Below are 14,064 nucleotides of genomic sequence, written 5' to 3' on the forward strand. Positions count from 1 at the left end.
TCAAAGATATGCCAGAAGTGTTTACAATAAATGTAAACATTGTTCTTCACATACTGTGGCAGCATTCAAATCTTACCAGGTGTCTGTAGTCAAAATAGCTATCAAAAACCCACGTTTCATCCAGAATAAATGAAGTAGTGAAATACCTGCTGCTTTTCCCAAGATTGAAGTGGTTCTTGGAAAAAAACCCCAAATTCATAGATGCCGTTAAACATCAGATTTTTGGTATAAAGAGTGGCTGGATCTGACAGAGGCTGCAAACCAGTTCCTTCAGCTGCAACACCAGTGGCAGACTGGGTGATTAAGCACCTGGGCTTGGACTCCTTCCTGAAACAGAGAAACTCTGACTGAAATTCAGAACCCAGCCCAGTTTAGGGTGTGGAGAGCTTGGCAGTTGGAGCAGGAGAAGATAATTTGAGTGAAAATGCACATTCCTCACAAGAGCTCATGCTCAAAGTGAAGGACGTGATGATGTGCGAGTGGAACCTGCCCTGAAGATCGAGTTGTGAGCTGGTCAAACACGGTTTTGCTGAAGTGTTCTGAGGTTTAATGTGCTGCTCTCTTGGCTCAGACAGTCTCTGCCCAAGTGCTGTGTGTGAAGAAGGAAAAGGTCATTAAAGTGATTATCTGCCTCCACCTTGAAGTGATGCTTCAGTGCCAGAGAGCAGAGCTGAGCTCACTGCCAGGCACGAGGAGCAGGGCAGCTTTGCCATGGAGCCTTGGACCATTTCTGTTCACTGATTTACATTCCTTATCACACTGTCCTTTGATAGGGACACCTTGCTACAGCTAAGATGAAATTCCTGGTGTTTTAGCACAATTTCATTGGATTTTTGGGGAATGAGTCTCCTCTTCCCTCCCCATCACCAAGAAAGGCTGGTGACCTTTGGATCGGTCAAGCTGTAATGTAGCTGAGCACTAAAGCATTGCTTGGCAAACATCTGAAGACTTGAGAGACTTCATCTCTTCATCAAAATAAAGATTTCCGGTTTCCTAAAATCCGACATGTCTTTTTGTGGGGAATTCTGCCTATTAATGAAGATTTTTTTGAACCCAGCTAAGCTGAAGGAGGAAGCTTTATGGCTTGGATGCTCTCTCACATCGGAGAGGATGAAATACCTGGTTATTTTTTCTGGAGTTCAGTTAAATTCTCTTGTAGTTGCTGTAGCAAAGCCTGTGTGGAAGTGGCTTAAAAGCCTCCCTGGTATCAAATGTTACCCCTGTGGTAACCTTATCCATTAAACTGGAGCCCTGCAAATAGCAGTGTACAGGTGCAGTTATTTATAAAGTGCTGTTGAAGATGTGCCTCTGAGCAGGATGGGCCAGAGAAGTACAGACTCAGATTGTTTGTCCAGTGTGCTCATTTCCAGATATTCCTGACTTCCTTAACTCAGATCCATGTTAAATCATCAATGAATCCTAGAGTTTATCCAGGCTAAATATTCTGCTCGGTTCCAGAATAACCTGTTCTGCCCGTGGCCTTTTTTTCCTCTTCAGTTTTTTTTTTTCCCTGCCCCTCTCTGGAACTCTGTGCAGTGTCTTTTGTAACAGCCAGATCAGCTGGTTTGGAACTTGGGAGAGGTGAACTGTTCCAGCAGGCAGAGCTCTGCTGACTCGGGGAAGCTGGGCTGGCTCTCTTTTGCCAGTGCAGCAGTTGTTCAGGTGTAATTTGTAACTGTGCTTACACTCAGCTTCCCTCAGTCATAAAAGTGACTCAAGCAGTCAATCTGCAGGATAAAGTCTACCAGTTCCACTTGGGAGAGGTGTTTTTAATTCCTGGCAGTGGAGATTCTGCAGGTCCATTAATATTTGCGTGTGGTGGTGGCAGGATTGCTCAGGACAGAATGAGGCTTCTTTGTTTGAGAATTAGAATTATTCACGACTGAGTACTTCTCACTTGCTTGTCTGGGGAAATGGGGAATACACAAAGTTTGGGCATTTCAAATTGGGGAAGATTTTAGGGGATTACACCACAGTTTGCTGCTCCCCTGTCAATCAGATCTTCAGCCATGGAAATAATAAAGCAATTTGAGGATCCCTCACATAGCACAGAGATTTTCAGAGGTTTGGGCAGCACCTCAGAGGGACAAGGAGTGATGATTTGGCCCTTTATGGAGTGAAGATCTGTGGAAGAGATGCCACCATGAGCTCTCCAGCACGTTCCTCATGCCAGCAGTGCTCTGTGTGCTCTGAGTATCTCCATCTCATCTGACAGCTGTGGCTGGGCTGTGTCTTAACAGGACTTCCAAGGGACATTCTGAGTTGAATTCAGTTCCCTGTTGCTCTCTGCAGCTGGACATTCTCCTGCCCACATTACCTTGGGTTTGGGGAGTTCTAATAGCAGCAGATCATTTGGTAGGATGTCCTTTGTCCTCAGGTTCAGGCTCCCATTTCTTGTGAAACCTTCAGGCTTCTGAAGCAATGAGTTGATCTATTTCTTTCCACACTCTTCCTTTGTTGACTTTGTTTTGGCTGCTTTGATGGAGAAAGTGGTTCAAAAGATGAATCAGTGTTCTCTGCTCAACACACTCAATGGAAAAACAGCATAATTTTTGGTTGTGTGCATCAAGTAAGGATTAGGGAATTCGGGAGTCACTGGGCTTTCTGTGGGAATGGCTGTCTTGATTCTGGTGCAGGATTTGGTTTCTTTGTTATGACCAGTGCTGGATAAAGAGAATTGTCCTTCAGTACATTAAAACTGAGTTTGAAACAAGTCATTGAACCTCTTTGAAATGACCTGTAGGCAGTTCTGGAAGAGCTAAAGCCGTTTTCTGGGTGCTCTCCAGATACATTTTGGACAGAATGTCAGACTAGCAAGACTTGTTTGCACTTGCTTCTCTCTGGATGACAGCACAAGCTATGGCTGAGGTCAGCTCTGTCTGTGTTTCACTGAGAAGAGATTTCTGTTGCAAAAACTCGGAGCTGTTGCTGTGATGAACTCACCCGTGGCCGGAGCCATCCTGTCTGGAGGGCATCCAGAACGGAAACTCGCTTGGCAAAGCCATCTTTGGTCGAGGCTCCTGTTCCTCTGTGAAGCACAGCCCTGCCACCTGAGTCACCAGAAAGGAGCAGGCAGGGAGGACTGGCTTAGCTTGCAGTAACTGGTTCTTGGAGATCTCTGTGTATTCCTGTCCTCTCCCTATCCCCCAATGCCGTTTGGAATACCGAACATGAAAAGAACTGCTGCGTGTGCAGCGCCTGCCCTGTCATGTGAGTCAGCACTCGTCCTTCCAAAGGTGTGCTGCTTCCCCAGCCCCTGTCACAGGCTCTGCCTTGTGTTGTGGCTGCCCAGAGCGTGCTGCTGTGGCTTTGTGGTGACACCAGTTACTGTAAGGTGACTTCTCCCCCGCCTGTCCGTGTGACACTGCCGTACTGCGTCTCTGGAGAGCGCCCCGCAGTCAGATGACAGCTTGACATTCAGGGATATAAACATGAGCCACTGCAGACAAGTAAAAAACAATCCTATGAAATTACATCCTGTTTCCTAGTGGCAATAACACAGCTTGTTTTCAAACTGCTGGGCTGAATTCCTGCTGGAGGAATGTGGCATCCAGCTGGTGCGTTTAGCCTGTTTCCCAGCGCAGCGCTAGGTGTGTGAGTGAGAGGTGTGTGAGCTCCAGAGTTGTGGCAAATGCTGGTTACCTTTGGAAATGGACACCAGGAACTCTGCAATTCCCAGATGGAGCAGCATTTTCCCCTTTGAATGACCATAACTGCTGGTTAATTCTCCTCCTGTGAAGGCTGTTGCTCGTTTCCATCCCGTATCAGTAAGTTTCCCCTTGTGTTTATCTTGCAGGTTTCTGAGCATGACGAGGATGGGACAAAGCAGAGCAGATCGGAGCAGGACTTGTCACTCCCCAAATCCTAGAAATTTTAGTTCATACACTTGCCAGTGGCTGTGGGCAACCATTTCCTTGGTGTAAAGAACTTAATATCAGTATAAACTGGCTCTGGGCAGTGTCAGTGATGCTGCACTTTGAGTTGTAGCAGCTGTAATTGTGAATATTACTGAGATAGTGAAACATGGTGTCCAGTTTTCTATTGCATTTTTTTCAAGTGGAAAAGTTAACTAATGGTTGACACACAAGTGGAGAAAATTGTGCATATGCCAATTTTTGTTACCTTTTTACTTTGAACTACACTGCTTATGAGATCTCATTGTTTTGGAAGAATGGCATGAACAGTCTTCGGCAACAGTTGTGATAATTGTAAATGCTCACAATTGTGCACTCTTTTCTGGTTATTCCTCCCTGGGTTTTGAGAGTTGTACACTTAAAACATTCTTAAAGTTGTTGGCTTCTATGTGCAACATACCAAGCCAGCTGACATGGTAGTAACCAAAGATTCCAGTTTTTAAGCATATGAAAGACTCTGCCTGCTTACCTGTGCTAGAAATAACAGCATCTAAAGTGAAGACTTAAGAGAAACTTAGCGACTACTAGATAATCTTTAGGACTCTGCATTAACTCTATAATGTTCTTGGTATAAAAGGAAAAACAGCATATTTGTCACGAAATTTAGTTAACATCTTACAACTGAACCTGTATGTAAGTTGCTTAGATAAATGTAATCACTGTAAACATCTATATGATCTGGGATTTTGTTTTTATTTTGAAGCGGGAGCTTTTTTGTTTACAAGTTCATTAAAAACTAAAAACTGTTTCTGTAAGGAAATGAGATTTTTTTTTTTTTTTAATTTGCCTTGTTAATTCAGTTTAAGAAATTTACATTACCCTGTTTTTAAACCAAGTTTTAAGGCCATTTGTTAAGCAAAAGGAGTCATATTTCTTTCTAAATCATTTTAGATTTAGTGTTGTAACTCTTCCTCATTTTGTTTTTAAATAAATTTTGTATTTTTTCCTCGAGGGGGGAAGGGGCAGTCTTGCATTTTTATAACCTGTTGTTTGAGACCAGCCCTCTCTAATAAGATTGGAATTTTTTTAAAATGAAATGGCATCTTTTGCAGACCCGGGATCGGCAGCCTCCGAGCAATGCCACGTCCTGCCTCGGCTGGACTGACTTGTGATTGCTGCTTTGGAGAGAAAAAAAAAAATTGGAATGGTTTGGAAAAAAAAAATTTGGATGGTTTGAAACCAAGGCATTTTCTTTCAAGTTCTTGTGAAGTGGATATGACCAGATTTCCTCTTGTTCTTGGGGGCAGCCTCGCACCATGCAGAGTTCACATTGGTTACTGCCCCAGGCTGTCTTCCTTCTCACTCCTATTCTAGCCCAGCTGAAAGAAAGAAATACTTTTATTGCTGGTAATTCTTTAACAGTGTAATTTATTCCTTTATAGCATGTCAGAATAAATTAAAAAAAAAAAATGTCTGAAAATGCTGCCAGATGCCTATTGTGTAAATGTTGTCTGTATGTTTGCTGTTCAGACAGTTTTCGTGCATGGAGCAGAGTTCTTGCTCACAGTTCGTCCTTTTTACCGTTGGAAAAAGATCTTGCTTTCCTTTAGAAAACCATTTCTTCGGGATCATAAGACACTCCTGCACTCTTGGAATGGTGATGATGTGGATCAAGGCTCCCCTGTACTCTGTCCAAGAAACATCTGCCCTGAGATGTTAAGCTTTAGGTGGAGAACGCCGTGTGCTAGTAATAATAAACAATAAACCCTGGGGTGATAATCTGGGAGTGCAGGGAGGCTGCTGGGCTGCAGAGATAGCAGAGCACATGGGGAGGGAACTCCTGAGGCACCTGCGGGGTGCAAGAAGAAACGGAGCTCGTTCTGGCCAGGATGGTTTTCCAAACCCCCGAGTGTTGCCCCGTCCAAATAAGGATGGTTTTCAAGCCGTGCCTCCTATGAAAACCAGTCTGTTTGTAAGAGCTGGTATCTAGAGCACTCTGAGCTGTCCTTATCCATGATTTCTGCTGTCTAGGCAACGAGTCTGACAACACATGTTGGCAGGAGGGGAAGAAGCATCAATGAAATGCCTTCTTGGCAGCTGTTCTTGGAGAGGCCGCTCGGAATTGTTGTGGCATCGCTTTTCATGCTCTGACACGAGGTACTTGCTGAAAAGTTGGAGAAAATAATTTGGTTTTGGGAGAATAAATTATTTTCTCTGTTGGTTAAATCTGCTCATGACTTCGAGGGGGTTTTTAGAAACAGAGCTGCTCTTGATGAGCTCTGTAAGGGAGAGTAAACACATTTAAGGTGTCAAAATGCATTGGTTTGTAGTTTGGGGAGCTGCAAGTGCTGTGGAGGAGCCTGGAGCTCAGTCAGATGTGTGGGAACAGACTTTATTTCTGCACAGGAGCACGGGCCAAGTGTTTTGCATCAACAGCCTGTGCCAGATGTGCTGGCCGGGGCATGAGATGCCCACCTTCCTTAAACAGGCACCAAACTCCCGTTTGCTGGGAGTTCTGCTCGGTTTGGAACAAAGACTTGAGCCTGAAGGATGAAAACCCCGTGGATCCTGACTTCTGCTTGCACCTCTGCAAACGTTTTGTGCTGAGAGAGATTCACCTGCAAAGTCCAAACTTCTGCAAGCGGTCCCAGCCCCGTGACGAGGACTCATCGTTTGGACAGGAGGCTGTAAAGCTCAAGACGTGCAGCCTCGTGCTCCCTGGAAAGTGCCAGAACTCGGGTAATGACATTAGGCTGTGACAACAGCTCCTTAGTCATCTCACTAAGCTGCGCCCAGGGTTTCAAAGCAATTTATTAACCTCCTTACAACGACTCTGAGAGGCTTCCTAAGGCCACCTTTTAAAGGATTGCTTAATTGGGAGCACGGGGTACTCATGTGCAGGGTGCTGCTTCATTATTTTTAACCTATTTAAGCCATTCCTTGTTCGAAGCAGTTGAGAGCCTTTTTTTTTCCTCTTCTCCCATAAAAGCTCTGAAAAGAGACAGCTCTGGCTCCCAGTTATTGCCAGCGTCACTGCTTGGCTGCTCCTCCGTGTGGTGTTGGTAACAAGTGACAAACACAACCCCTGGCTGTGTTAAAAACACTCCGTGTGTCTGCTAGGTCTGGAGCCCGTCCAGCATGTGCCACACGGGTTTTGTGTTGTTGGTGTTTTTGTTTTTTTTTTTTTTTCTGATTTCTATGCAATTCTGTCTTTCTTGGGGGTTATTTTTCAAGCCTCGCTGTTGCAGTGTTGTGCCTGTTCTCTCTTGGTTTTTTCAGGTGTTTTTTTTGTTGTTGGGAACCTGTCCCTGCTTTGTGCTGGGGTTTTCCTGAGCTGAGCTGCTTCAGTCCATCCCCACTGCTCTGACCAGCAGCTTGGGCTGGCTGCCTCCCTTCCAATCCTTCCCGTGTGGAATTCTTCTCCCATCCCAAGCTGCCTTTTTGCACGAGCCTTTAATTTCTCTTGACAGCGTTCTCCAATTTAGAAGATTCGTTGCTTAGCCAGCTCCATCAGCCCCATCTGCTCCCGCCTTAATTGCAGTGAGCTCATCGTGATTTCATATCAGCTTGATGTCACAGCACCCGTGGGTGAGCACGGCGGGCTGCAGGCGGAGAGGAGAAGTGTCCTGGGAGGAAGAGCTGCTGCCCCGAGCTCTGGTGCCTCTGGAAGTGTGACACAGAGGAAGCACCCGCCCTCCTAATGGGGCCCGAGTGGAAGGACTGCGTCCCTGACTTTCTGATGTGGGAATGGCTCTTTAATGTGATGCTCCTTAGCCAGGGCCCGGCAGGACTGGGAGCAGCGCCGTGTGAGGAATTCACAGCTGCAGTAATGAACCCTTCCAAACACACCCGGGTCTCTGTCCCTCTTTGCGTGTACCGCAGTGAGCTCAGCTGCTTCGCAAAGCTCGGTACTGAAGGTGTAAAATCCAGTGCTTTGAGGTGCTAATGTGACTTTTTCACATTATGTGAGATGGGACTGGGGGTAGTGCTGGATTTTGGTAGCTGGAAATCGGGAGGAGCCAGGGAATATTCTCACCCCAGCCTCGAGTTGATTGGGTTTTCAGGTGTTTTTGTTCATAAATTACAGAATGTTGATGCAGCTCCTTTCTCAGAGGAGAGCTTGGTGTTTTGGTTTCAGGGATTTCTCCTGGAAGTACCTGGGCCCGCTCAGCCCTCCCCGTTCTGCCTTCCCTCCCCAGGAGCCCTTTGTTCCCGTTGATAATGTGGGTTGTTTTTTGTCAACACAGCTGGTTAACTGCGTTTCTTTCCCCCAGTCTGAGGCTGTAGGAAGGCATCCACGTTCCTGTCTGGAGGAGAAGCTTCCAGAGCTGTGTGTGCACCGCTCGTGTGCCAAGATCTCCGAGGCTCCCTGTGCTGCTCCCTGTCCCCACCCCTGCAATAACACCCAATAACACCCAATAACACCCAGCCTTGGGCTGTTTTGCAGGTGGCAGACTTTGAACTCCTTTTGAACGGAAGCAGTTTGGGCTGGTCGGGAAGCTTTGAAGGAGCGTTGATGTTGTCCTACAGGGTGGACTGGCTTGTGAGCTTCCCTGCCGCTCTCAGAGCCCCTGCCTGCATGATAAATTCACGCCTTCGCTTTACAGCCCTGTAAATGCCCAGGGCAGGAGCCTGTGCCTGGCAGAGGTGGGGCAGGGAACTCGTGTGACTCAGCTTTGTGGGACTTCGTGAGCCACCGGAGCAGGGGCACGAGGACCAAACCCTCCCTCGTCCCTTCCTCGTACCTCGGGTGAGTCCCTCGTGCTGCTGTGGCCAAAGCAGCGCACCGGGACTTTTCCAAAATGAGACCATGGTGTGCTTAACTGGGAATCTGCAGGGCTGGGCCCTGGGCAGAGCTTGCCCTGATGTCTCTGATTCCCCTGAGCTGCTGCACTTCCTTCTCGTGCGTTTTTTAACTTCTGCTCAGCTCTGTGGGTGAATTAAAGATCCTCGAGCCTGTCTCTGGTGACTGCAAGGGTTTCACAAATCCAAGTGGGCATGGTGGGGACCAGGAGCGGCCTGGGGCTGGCAGCTGGCTCTGGTGTGGAGCAGCCACGCCAAGCTGGGTGGCCGTGGGCAGGACTTTGCCCAGATGGGGCAGAGAGGAGCGGGGAGCGATCTCCTGCCTTGGCAGCTACAGTCAGGCACCGGAGGAGGAGAGCAGAGAGGTAAAGCCAGAAACTGGTGCAAGTCCTCTGAGCTGAGAAAAACCACTTAGGCAGCAAATAGAATCATTCTCGTGTGCCGACAGCTTCCCCCCGGCACAGCCCTGCCTCGTGCGCAGCTCCGGGTTCCTCCTCCTCCTCCTCCTCCTCCTCCTCCTCCTCTCCAGCTGGAGTTGCGCCAGGGCTGTTTGTGCCACTGGCTCGGGGTCACCTGGGAGGGCAGAGCCTGTGGACAGCTCCAGGGTGGGCACGGAGGGTGGGGGTGTTAATGCCCCTGCAGGGCTGGCATTCGTGGTGCCACTCAACCCTGGAGCAGCAGAAACAGCCACAAATCCCTGCTGTCACACCCTGGCAGCGCCTGCCTCCCTTCCCAGGCCCCCTTTCTTTGGGGAGGGAAGGTGAGGAACAGGCTGCGGCCATTCTTCCCCTCCCAAGCCCCCTTTCTTCGGGGAGAAGCGAAGACCCTGGCTGTGGCCATTCCTCCCTCGTGCTGCCCAGGGGGTGTTTGCTGCTGGCTTTTACTCGGTGGGTTTGTGCAGTTTGCTCCCGGGGAGCTGGGGAGCGTCGATTGGAAGGGGACGGAGAGTTGGAGCTGTGCTGACGCCGTTCCCAGCCGGCCTGAAGCTGCTCACAAATCCCATAAACTGATTATGGGTGTTAAGTCCCTGCTCAGTGACCCTTCTCCCTCTCACTGACAGCTTTTAACGTGGTGCCCCTCCCCGAGGTGCTGGGGGGGCTCGGGGGCAGCGGGGTGGGTCTGAGGCGGGCGTGGAGCTGCTTTGCGTGCCAGCCCTGCCAGCCACTTCCCGGGAGACGCAGCCCGGCCTTGGCAGCTTGATGCTGATTGCGGGCGGCTTGTTTTCGCTTCCCAACCTGCAAACAGCTCGTGGGGGCCGGGCTGGCTGTGCTCAGCCCTCCCCGGTGAAAAGCTGCTGCTGGGGGTTGTCGGCTGTCCCCGGTCCCATCGTGTCTCCCCAGATCCCGGCTCCTGGCAGGGCAGGGGTGGGATGATGGCACTGGGCAGGCTCAGCTGTGGCTGGCAGCTCTGCCTGGGCTGGCTGTTCCATGGGGGAGCTGATCCTGCATGACAGGGAGCTCCTGGGTGTCCGTGGGGCATGGGGGGTGTTCCTGTGTTCCCATGTGTTCTCATGTTTCCATGTGTTCCCATGTGTATTTCCATGTATTTCCATGTGTTCCCATGTGTATTTCTATGTATTTCTACGTGTTTCCATGTGTATTTCCATGTGTTCCCATGTGTATTTCCATGTGTATTTCCATGTGTTTCCCTGTGTTCCCATGTGTATTTCCATGTGTATTTCCATGTGTTTCCCTGTGTTCTCATGTGTATTTCCATGTATTTCTATGTGTTCCTATGTATTCCCATGTGTTCCCATGTGTGTGTTCCTGTATGTTTCCATGTATTTCCATCTGTTCATGTATTCCCATGTATTTCCACGTGTTCCTGTGTATGTATTTCCATGTGTTTCCCAGTGTTTACGGCCTCCCCAGGGGCAGGGAGCAGTTGCTCCCACACAAGCCCCATCCCAGAGCCAGGATGGTGCAGGCCTCTCCCTGTCCCTCTTTCCTGGAGCGTTCTGGTCTGTGTCCCCCTTGGAGCTGCCTCGTCCCTGTCCCCTGCTGGGGTGAGCTCTGGCAGCCCTGCGCTGCAGATCCCGGGGTTTGGGCTGTGACAGCAGAGCCAGCGCTGTTCCCCTGTCCCTGTCCCCTGCTCAGCAGGTTGCTGGGTGACAGATAAACACAGCAAAGGCAGCACCAGCGGGGCTGGGTGCCCTTCACCCCTGCCTGGAACCAGGGCACAGCTGCGCCCAGCAGAGCTCAGGTGGCACCCAGGGACCCCCCCTGCCCCAATTTGGGACACGCTGCCGACCCTCCGTGTGCCCCTGCCCACCCCAGGGAGCTGTGGCAGGTGAAGGTGGCTTCTTTCTGACCCCAGCCTTCATTTTGGCTGCTGGGGCGGCTCTGAGGCTCCCCGGGGCTGGCCAGAGGGTCCCAGGGCTGCAGCATCCCCGTGACCACGGTGCCCCTCAAACACCCCGTTCCTGCGGCTTCCTTCTAGCCTCTAGGAAGAAGTGTAAATTCAGGATACTGCAGCACAAAGCAGGGCACAGAACTCCTGTCTGGCTGCTCCTCAGCCTCCTCTGGGCTTGTCTGGGGAGAGGTGGGGAGCCTGTAGGATCTGGTGTGTGTGTGTGGGGAGCAGCGGGAGCGTTCCCCCAGCGCTGGCCGGGTCTCTGGCGGGTTATGGGCCAGGAAAGCAGCGCTGGGAGCAATCCTGGTGCTGTAAATAACTTCCCAGCTGCTGATGCTTGTTAACGTGGCCGAGCCGCGGTCCTGCAGGAATGTGAGGTACTCCCGGATCGGTGTCGCAAGGGGAGCTCTGCGGGACGGGGAAGGAATCCCAAATGCCAGGATACACTTTCCAGGAAAGAAGTGTTTATGCCCAAATCCCCTGTCTGGAAGGTCAGGGCAGCCTCCTCTGTGGCTCTCTGGCTGCTTTTATTTTTGCTGTGGTGACAGAGCTGAGGTTGGAGCCCTGCTCGGAGCCTTTCTGGGAGCTGAGGGCTGACCCAGCTCCCCCACAGCAGCCCTGCAGCTGCACTGGAGCTCACTGCAGGGTGTGCCCTGCTCCGGACTCCTGCGTGTCTGCTCTGGAGAGAGTTCAGAAGTGCTGGCAGCGCCCAGAGCTCAGTCCCACCTGCACCCTGCTCCCCCTGCCCGGCCTGGGCCCTCACCTTGCTGTGGAGGTGGCACTGGAGCCAGTGACAGCTCTGTCTGCTCCCAGCCTGCCCAGGAGCGTGGGAGAGCTGGGGACAGCTCACCGTGACCCTGCAGCTGTGTGCCAGCACCTCTGGGAAAAGCCCTGATTGTGCTAAACCTCACCGGGGATGATCTCAGGTGAACACAAAGCACCTTGGGGTCACCCTGGGCCCGTGGCAGCCCAGGGAGGGTGCCCCAAGCTGCTGAGGAACCTGTCAGAGCTTTTTCCCCCCATGGAAAAGGTTCTCTGGGGTGCTTTGGGTGCAGAGGGGGTTTGGAGGGGCAGCTGTGCCAGGCTGGAGCGGTGCTGGAGCTGCTGCAGGGACTCCAGAGCTCCTGGCAGGACCAGGTCAGGGCTTGCATCCTCCTGGAGCGGCCAGGTGAGCTGAGGGGCTGCCTGCAGAACCTGTGGCCGCACTTTGGGCTGCAGCCCTGTTCCTGTGGCGCTCTGCACATCGGTTTAAAGTGAAGTGTTGGAGGTGTTTCACACCTGCTGGGTAACACAGCTCATCTTGGCCGCCCTCTCCACCCCACCCACCCAGTTCCTGGGTCCCCCAGCGCCCAGCTCCAGAAATAACAGCGCTTTCCTTTCAGCTGGGGAGGGAGTGAGCCGCCCCTTCCTTCAGCTGCCGTCGGGAGGAGCGCGATAAATCCGCAGCGCCTGGTCTGGCTGTGCCCGATGGCTGGAGCACGGGGGTGTTGCTGATGGGAAGCGCTCCTGGCTCCAAACGTGCCCAGCTCCTTCCTGCGGAGGCTGCAGGTGCAGCGTCAGCCCCTGCCGGGGTTGGGCAGGGACAGGCGGCTTTCCCAGGCTCGGGAGAGGGGAGGGAGGCTGCCAGCTCCGGGCGGCAGAGCTCTGGAGGCGCAGATACGCCTCTGACTCGCACGTCCTGCCAGATAAGCGCTTCTCCTCTCAACGTGCTCCCCGGGCACGGCCAACGCCTGCTTGCCAAAGCCGCCCCGGAGCGGAGGCACCGCTGCTGCCGTCAGCAGGATTTCATCAGGAGAAACGCTGATGCTCCGGGCTCTTCTGCCGCCCCCCGATCAGCCGAGAGCCCTGGCAGAGGGAGAGGGGCTGGGAGCGCCGCTGGCTCCCTCCTGCTCCCTCCACCTGCCCCGGGAATGTCGCCTGCTGCTGGGCTTGGGAAGGAGCGTGCAGCCCGAGGGTCTTTCCAGGCTGGGCTTCTCTTTCCCAGCGCTAAGAACTTTCAGGGCAGTTTTTCAAACGCTCTGAGCTGTCTTCTCTGTCCCGAGCGACTCTGGAGCTGCCGGGCTCGGGCTGTTTTCGTGCCACCCTCAAGCACCCGGCTCCGGCTCCTCCATCACACTCAGCCCAGATTCTCCTCTAAATTAGGTCACTCGTTAATTGAGGGCGAGTACAAAGTTGTTGTGTGTTTCTCCTTGTTCTGCGAGGCTGGACAGGGGCAGGAGCTGCCAGACCTGCGGCAAGGCTGGGTGCTGCAATCCTCGTGGGCTGCGGGGGTTGCTGGGGTGCGGAGCCGTGCAGGGCACGTCGGGGCTGGCACTCCCTCCAAGGCCGTGTGAAAGCCCAGCCCCGGCTCGTTTGCAGGAGGAGAGGCCGCTAAAGTCCGGGTTGCGGCTGCTGGGAGGGAGGGAGCAGTCCCGGCGTGGCGGGGTGGGTTTGTCTCCTCCGTGGTGGAGGGGAACCAAGCCCTGTGCGTGTTGCTGCCCCGAGAACTGCTCGGGGCCGCTGCTGGTGCCAGCCCCGGTGCTGGGGAGGTGACTGCGGGCTGCAGAGCCCAGCAGGGACTCAGCGCTGGGGCCAGGGGACAGTGTGAGCTCCGCTGTCCCCCCGTGTCTGTGCAGACCCCGGCGGTGTCCCCGCTGTGAGGGGATCGCTCAGGACCCATCCCTGCCCCTGCTCCGTGCTGCCTCTCTCCCAGCTCTGGGGCTGGGCGTGTTGAGCTCGCCCTGCTGGTTTCCACGCACAAGTGTGGATGGAGGGAGCCAGCCGCAGCCTCTGCTTCCCAGGAGCACGGAGCAAAGTCCAGCCGGGAGCGCAGGCACTGCCAGCTGGGGTCCTTCTGCTGCCCAGCGAGGGTCTGGTGGAGCAGGACAAGGTGTGGCTCTGGGTCCCACCACCTTGGCCATGGCACTGCCCTGCTCTGCACGGTCCTTTGCTGGTTCACCCTGCGCAGGAGCTGATCCCCAGCCCCGGGGTGGGGTTAATCCAACCTCGGGACCCGGTGGAAGGACTTGGGCCGCTCCCCGGGGGCAGGAGGAGATAACGCCGGAGCCAGGCCCGT

The 14,064-nt window shown here is 52.7% G+C and overlaps 1 protein-coding gene across 4 annotated transcripts in view; it reads left to right on the forward strand.

Moving 5' to 3' along the window:
• Positions 1-5,334, forward strand: part of CSNK1A1 (casein kinase 1 alpha 1) — a 32,446-nt gene extending 27,112 nt beyond the window's left edge. For all 4 annotated transcript variants that reach the window (XM_040078577.2, XM_040078579.2, XM_040078580.2 and 1 more), the window contains one exon: positions 3,797-5,334. In XM_040078577.2, coding sequence (XP_039934511.1) covers positions 3,797-3,804 — 8 coding nt within the window. In that variant the 3' untranslated portion in view covers positions 3,805-5,334. The remainder of the gene's footprint in view (positions 1-3,796) is intronic.
• Positions 5,335-14,064: the final 8,730 nt, after the last annotated feature.

The sequence above is a fragment of the Hirundo rustica genome, chromosome 14 (genome assembly GCF_015227805.2).
Source record: "Hirundo rustica isolate bHirRus1 chromosome 14, bHirRus1.pri.v3, whole genome shotgun sequence".
Lineage (NCBI taxonomy): Eukaryota > Metazoa > Chordata > Aves > Passeriformes > Hirundinidae > Hirundo > Hirundo rustica.